At 39.3% G+C, this 8,734-nt stretch overlaps 2 protein-coding genes across 3 annotated transcripts; one reads left to right on the forward strand and one right to left on the reverse strand.

Annotated features, from left to right (window-relative positions):
• Positions 1-1,547: 1,547 nt before the first annotated feature.
• On the forward strand, positions 1,548-3,801 carry lamtor1 (late endosomal/lysosomal adaptor, MAPK and MTOR activator 1). Its single transcript, XM_005933117.3, has 5 exons — positions 1,548-1,835; positions 2,657-2,796; positions 2,891-2,968; positions 3,190-3,313; positions 3,439-3,801. Exons 1-5 carry the CDS (start codon positions 1,794-1,796, stop codon positions 3,529-3,531), a joined length of 477 nt encoding a protein of 158 aa, XP_005933179.1. The 5' UTR covers positions 1,548-1,793; the 3' UTR covers positions 3,532-3,801.
• A 1,488-nt stretch (positions 3,802-5,289) lies between these two features.
• Positions 5,290-8,472, reverse strand: lrrc51 (leucine rich repeat containing 51). Of its 2 annotated transcripts, none has more exons than XM_005933120.3 (5): positions 8,142-8,472; positions 7,796-7,888; positions 6,958-7,163; positions 6,727-6,875; positions 5,290-6,165 (listed from the first exon to the last, which is right to left on the reverse strand). In XM_005933120.3, the coding sequence occupies exons 2-5, from the start codon at positions 7,845-7,847 to the stop codon at positions 6,033-6,035; spliced, it is 540 nt and encodes a 179-aa protein (XP_005933182.1). In that variant the 5' UTR covers positions 7,848-7,888; positions 8,142-8,472; the 3' UTR covers positions 5,290-6,032. The 2 variants fall into 2 exon arrangements, with proteins under 2 accessions (XP_005933182.1, XP_005933181.1); XM_005933119.3 differs by having other exon boundaries at positions 7,796-7,907; positions 8,142-8,467.
• Between the last annotated feature and the right edge of the window lie 262 nt (positions 8,473-8,734).

Below are 8,734 nucleotides of genomic sequence, written 5' to 3' on the forward strand. Positions count from 1 at the left end.
AAATACTTATTTTCCACCCTGATTTACGAATAAATTCTTTACAAATCCTACCATGTGGATTCATGGATGGGTTTTTTTTTTTTTTTTTTTTTCACATTCTGTCTCTCACAGTTGAAGTGTACCTCTGGTGCAAATTACTGACCTCTGTCATCATTTTAGGTGGGGGAACTTAACCCTGACTAAATACTTTTTTGCCCCACTGTATGCTGCTTTTTCAATCACTTCTTTTGCTTTTTACTTTTTTTTTTTTTTTTAAATCATTTATTTATCCAGGTAAAAGTCTCACTGAGATTCAATTTTCATTTCCAAGAGAGACCTGGTATTTTTCAGTACAATCCTTGTACCTGACCATTGTCAGAGGAATGTAAGCCACTTAATACTGACGTAGGAAACATAAAGTCACCTAGCTTAAGAGATGAACTAATGTTGTGTCTATACTTAACAGGCAATTTAGCAAAGAATCACAGCGATCTTATCACTGCCAGCTGGTTGCAAAAACAAATAATTTGTTCCCATTTATTAACTTAAATCTACAGACACAGTTTGATGGGCTTAAATTATTATTTTTGCAGCAATGACGGTGATTCCAAAAGAGATATTAGCTTAAAACTTGGTGTGCAGCAAGTCCTTAACAACTTTAAGGAAACTGCACAAGTTGAGGATAAAAGAAATCAAAGAAATTAAAGCAGAGAAACAGTATCTGAAAATCATAGTGAAACAAAAATCCAGCAAAGACCTGACACGGGGCCTGAGAGATACAGTAGAGATACAGTAGATACATCTACTGTTCACTGAAGCCTCATCAGAAATGGTGTCAGAGGAAGGGTGTCTGTCAAGAAGCTGTTCTTCACAAAGGGAGTCGGGAAGAAAAGTTTGAGGTATGCCAAATTACACATGAACTGGACTGAAAATGAGTGGAAACAGGTCTGATGGAGTGATGAACCTTTTGCGTCATAAGATTGTTCTGTGTAATGTGTATACAGCAGGTCAGGAAACAAGTACAACACAAACTGTTTATAAAATATGGTGGCGACTCTGTAAGGTTTTTGGCTGCATTTCAGCCAGTGTTAAACCTGAGATTTCTTTCTGATATACGCATTTCTAATCCTGCCCATCCTTTTCACTTTCAATTTTAAAAATCATATCATCTGCAGCTCTGCCACCTCCAGCTCTCTACTTAAAATCAGGTCTCATTACCATCTGGCACAAATCTCACAGGACGCTCGTCTTCACCCACTTCACCCCGGCTCCACTCTAACCCTAACCTCTTTTGTGCACTGTCCATTGATTTGGATGGTTAACCCCAGGTATTTAAACTCATCTACCTTCATTGCGTCTTCACCGTTACAAAAACAGTACGTAAACAAAAAATACATAATGAAACCATCAAAAAGCAACATACTAAAAATGTCATATATTAGTATTAATATATTATTCATTTCCTCGCGACCCTGAAAAGGATAAGCGGAAGCGAATGGATGGATTGATATTATCTATTTATTTATCATTCATTCAGTTCACGTTTAAAGCTTCCTCTTCACGTGACGAGGTCCGACGTCGCTTCTCAAAAACCGGAAGTGGTTCTTGTGTTGTTGCGTTAGAGCTACTGTCATGTGATAGCTCGCTCGAGAAGCTGCTGCTGCTTCTGACAGTAGCTCCTTACCTTTAGATGAGGTTATAATACAACCACGCTGGAGACAACTTTTATGTTTGCTAGAGAAGAACAGCACGACTGGTTTCTGACGGAGAGAAGGGACGCCGGGGTTGTGTAGTGTCGGCCGTCGGACGTTGCCATGGGTTGCTGTTACAGCAGCGAGAACGAGAACACAACTCAGGTAGTTAGCTGTTAGCAGGCTAAACCCGATATGTGAAAGCTGGGCAATTTAAAAGTGGAGTACCTAATAGTGTATTATCCCTTTGGGCATATTTCCCCGCAGACGGTACACGTGAGTAATGCGTGACGACGTTAACAAGTGGTCGTTTTCTAGGGGCTAGCAGCTTGCTACTGTAAGCTAGCCTTTGGCTAGGCCTTTTGTGAAGTACAAGCCAGTTAAGTTAGCCAAGATGATAAACAGTCTGACTTCAGAAAGCTTTAACAGATCCAGAGGCAAAGAGATGTGTTTTGATGTTTGTTTGTTTTTTAAAACAAAAAAAAGTTATTTACTTATATAAATGGTTTTAAAGCGAGGTGAAGAGTAAAGAATAAGTTGCTAACGTGTTAGATAGGACAAACGGCAAGGTGAGGGACATTTGGGATTTTACTTTCATGTAGTCATATGACCCTAAAGATTCCCAGCTATTTTTAGTTTAGAGAAATAAGTCATTTCTTCCTCCATGCATCTTTCCAGTTTAAGGGAGCAATGGGGACAGAGTGAAGATCTATCTTTCTCTGCCTGTGTTGTGCTCATATATTTGTTTTAGACTAAAGAAATTACTTTTGGAGTATTTGTAAGAGCACCACAAGTTGCAGAAGTGATACTTTGTGCGTTGTTGCATTACTATAATGTAATTATATTAACACACACACACAAAATAATGAAGTAAAATAAATAAAATAAAACAAAATAAATGATAACTTTAAAGTGGTCTCAACTGTCATAATTAGCTTTGATTTAGAAGGAAAAAGAAGTAAGTTAAATTTCTTGATTTGTTTAAGGAAGAGACAAAGCCGCTCATCTCCCCGAACCCTCCCAGCAAACCACTAAATGGCGGGACCGGCTGGAACCCTGGAACTAGCTCATCAGCGCTGTCAAATGAACAGGCCCTCCTTTCATCCATCCTGACAAAGACGGCACAGTAAGACCCTCCTTAATGCAAATGTAGCCATGCCACTGACAATAACGCAAGAGTGTCTGTGTAATAAACATACCGTTATCCCCCTGTACATCAGGAACATCATCGACGTCTCAGCAGCAGACGCCATCATGGTGGAGCCGCATGAGTACATGGACAGAGCTCGACAATACAGGTGTGCAAATAGACGGTTTATGGCTTGATGGGTTTTGTTTACTGGCTCATAATAATTTTGAATGGCTCTTCAGCATGTTGTTTGATTTCTACCAAACAGAGCAACCTCGTTTACACTAAAACACAGGTGCAGGTTAAACACTAGCTCCTCAAAGCACAGTCTACTGGTTTAAGAGAACTTAAATAGCAGCACAGCTGATTTCTTTGTTTTTCTCTCTTCAGTACAAAGATGACTGTATTGAGCACCAGTCTGCCTCAAAACAAAGCCCTCGCTCTCCCCTCCCTCACCAGCCAGCCCCACCAAGTACTTGCGAGTGACCTGGTGCCATACTCAGATGTTCAGCAGGTATCCATCCATATGTAACATACTCTGATTGAATGGGGCTGTGTGATTCCTGCGCAGAATCCCCAGTCGTGTCATTTTAAAGACTGCTAAGCGGTTAGAATTTGACTTCTCTATTTTCTTTGCAGGTGTCTAAGATAGCAGCCTATGCTTACAGTGCAATATCTCAAATCAAAGTGGATGCTAAAGAAGACTTGGTGGTCCAGTTTGCCATTCCCTGATTCTGCAACTCTGGCCTGCATATTGTTGCTCCAGTCCCACTTTCTTCATGTCACTCCTGCATCCTCAACCTCCAGCCCCACCCGTCATTAAACATTTTGGTCCTCCTGCTTTCTGCTTTAAACTGCTTCAAAGACGAAGACAATGTAGGGTCTTACCCCATGGCTGTCCTCGAGTGTAATTAATTTAGTGACAAATGGAAGATGGGTTTGAGCTCGTATGTACATCAGCGAGGCCTCCAGCTGTGGAAATCAAACTTTTTGATGATCTCTGAAAAAAAAAAAAAAAAGTTTTCCACGAGTGTTTTTAGTTTCTTTGTTTTCTGAGAATCAGAGCTAGCTTGTCACCTTGCTGATACGTATGTTGGACTCACCTGGGATAAAGCTGTTGGATTTTTGACACAAAGCTGTTGGCTGTTGGTTAATACAATGCATTTGATAAAGTCTCCACTGAAAAAAAGGGATCACTGTGGCGTGGAATATCGCAAATAATCACTGCACCACATGTTGAATATGTTATTTACCAGGGGAATAAAAAGCAAAACAAAACCCCCAAACATGATTTAATCTTAACTCTTCATATATGTTTAGCTCTGTTTCACATCCTTGATGTCACCAGAAATTCTTCAGTCTTTATCCCTGAGCAACAACAAAATGTTAATGTTAATATTAGCACCAGTAAAAAGGAATGACACGCTTTTTCTCCCAAAATTAAAATGTTATCGTTTAGTGGAGTATACTGGCAACCATAAACAACTCACACTAACCAAGTTAGAGTGAATTTCAATGACACGTGACAGTGGAGTAATCTGTTATTCCAGTCGAGGCCAAACCTTAATAACCTTTCCTTGGCTGGTGGGTGAGGATGCAGCTTTTCTTGGGTCACAATTCTGGAGTTTACAGGTGGCGCTGTGTCCTCTGCGCTTATCTAGCATTAAATAAACGAGCAGGCCAGAAGTTCAAGTGTAATATTCAAAGATGAAAGTGCGTGGTTGGGTGTGTGCGAGTGTGTGTAGGGACAGATATTGTGTCTTCATGCCTTTGTACAGAATTTTCTGCTTGAATATAAAAACTAAACATGATGGATTGTATGAAGTCCCTCCTTTTTGTAGAGACTTCACTGGTCAGAATTGGCTAAGATCTTGTGGCGATAAGTTTTTATGAAACACAAGAACCCTTTTAAGGCCTGCATTTGTTAAGCTTTTAAACAAAGAGGTTTCCCCTGCAGATTGCAATATGATTGGATTCGTTCATAATCAGAAACTAACCGTTATAGCAGGGGGCAGGGTGTTAACAATCAGTCTATAGAAGCAAATAAAACGAATTGATCCCTTTTTGTGATTATTTATTTCTGTTTCTCAAGTATATATTTGCTCCTCGGAGGAGAGCACGACTGTATGCGTGGGCAGGGAGCACGGTGAAGCGCTCTAGACACAAAAGGGATAATCTGCTAGGCTTTGATTATTTAAACCACGCAACTGATCTGAGCTTTTTGCAATGGGTTCTTGGCATTTTTTTCCCCTTTATGTTTGTTACTCAAAAGTGTAATACTACCTGAAATATGTTTGTAATGTCTTAGGCTAGTACCAAAAAGTTTTAGTTTTGTTTTTTGTTTTGTTTAATTCATTAAAGACTTTTAACAAATCGCTCCTGTCCTGACCCCAGTGTGCTCTTATGTGAGATGTAATTATTCAGTGATGCTACAGAGATGGTCAACAGCACTTTCTTTAATTTAACTTTGTTGCAAACAGTATTAAAATATTTCCAAAACCCACATGAATGATCAGATATCTGGATGTGAATGACAACATTTTGTGATCTATGGATAAAGAACACAGTAATGTACTACAACACTACTAATTCTGAAGAACAGTTACTATCAGTGGCCTCATCAATCAGCCACGCTTGAGTTAACTGATTTAAAGAAAAGTCAGGTGTCTCTTTTTTATGCTTTTTTTTGTATACTGCCTTTAGTATATTTAATAAAGTCATGCAAAATTACTATTAAACTTAGTTCTGAGTTATAGGCCCTGCTAGTAAGCAGAAGTAGGCTGAATTTTGTCACTTTTTGGCCTGTTTTGAGCTCATACCTGCTCAGTACAAGAGATTACTACACAAAATGCAACACATATAAGCTCTTTTTTTTTTTTTTTTGAGAAAAAGGTGAGAGATTAAATCGGTGCAGATTTGTGACATACCCCTTGATATTAATGCTCAAAGGGTCATTGTTTCCCAGAGCCTCTCCCTCTTCTTTTTTATTTTTCTCTCTGTGACCCTCCTGCTTTCTCTGCAGCTCTCAGTCACCTTCTCATATACTCTTAGTATTTAAGGACTGGCTTGCCATCCATACAATGCCAGATCATACAGCTAGATTTTTAATAGTAATGTCCGCCTCTTTATTCAGTGTTTGGATTAATCCCTTTATGTGTGCTTCATGCTTAATAAAGTGTGCACTTGACAAATAGGTAAAGAGTATCAGTTTATGGATGGAGACGAGGCAGCAGTCACTGGTTAACCTTGCTGCTCCTGCAGCGGCTGTTGCTCTGGTGCCAGATCTTTGCCAAGACTCGCTCCTGTCGCGTTATGGCACTAAAGTCCATCGTCTTTAACCGAGGCAGGACGGTAATCACACGATTCCTACATACAGAAAGACGCCCAATAAATATCTCAGGCACGTTTTGTAGACATTTATACAGAAATAACACTGAATACTAAAAAGGCCTCGTCTTTGCAAACGCATCCAAACTTTATCTTGTGTAACCAGCGCTGCAAACATGCTCTAAATGAATGAAGAAGCTGCTGTCACTCATTAGAAATCGGTTTTAAACAGAGGTGCCTCTGTCTGCAGATGGACATGAGCCTGCAGTCACTGCACTGTATGTGTTTTTTTAACCGGTGTTGCTATGCAGACTAGGACAAGTAATATGAACCCTATCTGCATTTAAGCACCTGTTACAATGTTGTGAACTTAGATGCTTGCCGTGCACTCATGTCACACTTACAGACATCTGCAGAATGAGAGCAATCCCTCATTCTACACCTCTGAGGTGTCTGAGCTTCTGATTGTCTGGACTTGGTTCTGTAAACAGCAAACTATCATCAGCTTCTATAAAATATCTCCCATTTAAAACACATTAAAGCTCCCTGGGACATGTGTGACGAGTGTTTAGTGTAAAATACAGTTGAGAAAATCTCCACCTGTATGCCTTGTTGGTTTCTATCACATTTCCATGCAGAGTGATGGTGTGCAGATGTGGCAGCACTCCCAGCCTGTCCACCTCTGACAGAATAAAAATGCTGTTTCCATGAAGGTACAACACACGCAGTTCACGCAACTCACACAAGACCTGGAACACACATGTGTACACCAGCTTCAGATGTACTTCAGATGTAAAAGAAAGACAAACAGCTGCTGATAACGACACTCACGTGGTCTATGTGTGTGATTTTGTTGAAGGAAAGATCCAACCAGGTTAGATGTGCCGGCTGAGCCAGGAAATGGCTAACAGTCTTCTGGAGGTCATGAAGCTCAGTGATGTTGTTGTTGTTGAGGCGGAGCGAACAGCTGGGATATTTCATCTCTGAATTTTTCTTTAGAGGCCTCAGACCGCTGTTGGGCTCCTCTATCCATGTGTCTGAAACCCCAAATAAAATAAAACACAGTGGGTATTAAATGCTACTAAAGTACGGGCCTGTAACTTTGTGTGCTGTTGTATTAGTGTTGCCATCTTTTTCATTAATATAAAGGACTGGAGGCTTAATGAATCCCTCCAACGTAACATAGAAATCTAAAGAGCAACTGTTCCAAACTTCAGGCTGCCATTGTCCAGTCTGAAATGTGATAATCTTCTGAGGCCCACCCAAACCCACTGTCAGAGCTCTGATCATCACACAAGTGGAAAAATAAGTAATTTCTTTGTGTTATTCAGTTGGATCTTCTGACAATTTACTTCTTTAACTTAAAATTCCAACAACAGCTTTCCCCCCCAACTAATGTAAGTTATGTATAAAATTTTAAAGTGCCATGACCCTGTTTTATTACTTCAGTTTCTTTTCAAAACATCAATATTTCAGAGTGATTTTAAGTCATACATTTTACATGGATTTGAGTTACCCCCGAAAGTATTATCATTCGATTTGGACTATACAAGTGCATCCTAATAGGTTCATCCATTAAGTCAGAGAGAACTAATAATTTATTTATTGTAAATGACCTCTTGCAGCCCTTAATATCCTACATAAAGAGCGATATAGCGAAGAGTATTACCTGTTAAACTGCTGATGTTTTTAAAAGATAAATCCACTGGAGCTGCATACATAGTCACCCGCCAGCAGGGGGAGATGATGTTACGGTGAAGTACTGCGTTTACCAAGAACGTCTTTAAACACAGCACGATCATAAACACAAACAGCACGAACAAAAAGTTTGTGATATGAGTGAATAACACACACTCACTGCTGCAGATAATGAATGAAAGCCTCTGTAAAAGCACCATAAACGTGTCATGATCTGTCAAGTCATGCTAAGTATGCTAAGCAGCACATTTGAGCCATAAACGATATTTCTAACCATACTGATCAGTTTTAATCATTTATGTGGATATTTCACTTACCCAGAGTGTAAGGTATATTATACAGCTACTACACGTCACGGTGGCACAGCTTCCAGTAATGAGACAACAACCCGTTTCTATAGAAACGACCGAGTGCCATATGGAACTTGTAGTCCAAGCCAGTCTTGCCAAACGGCAGACATCTTGAAGCACTTTTTTGTGCAAAATGCAATGAAATGAACTAAATCTGTTTGAATCATCTCTACCATTTTGGATCTGTTTCGTCTGAATGTGGATCTGTCCGTTTCAGCTTCCTTACAGGAAGTTAGCAATGCTAAAGAAATGCTGGAAATGTGGACTGTGCTTGGATGAAAAATTCAAACTTTAATGAACAAAATTAAGTAATATGATGAGTAAAATATTTTTTAAAAAGTCAATGGTGAGACAATTTTCTAAAAACAGACTATTTACACAGAAATGAACACTGTTCTGATCATGTATATGTGTTAATATGATGAATTTAATTTAATTGCATGACATTAATGCAAACGTTATTTAACTGTATGTATGAACATAACATATTTAGCTTCATACATGCAGCTAAATAGCCTCCCTATGAATATTCATTGTTGTTACCATCAAATTTGATATCA

This window comes from Haplochromis burtoni, unplaced genomic scaffold (genome assembly GCF_018398535.1).
Source record: "Haplochromis burtoni strain Fernald_Lab_line unplaced genomic scaffold, NCSU_Asbu1 Contig_160, whole genome shotgun sequence".
Lineage (NCBI taxonomy): Eukaryota > Metazoa > Chordata > Actinopteri > Cichliformes > Cichlidae > Haplochromis > Haplochromis burtoni.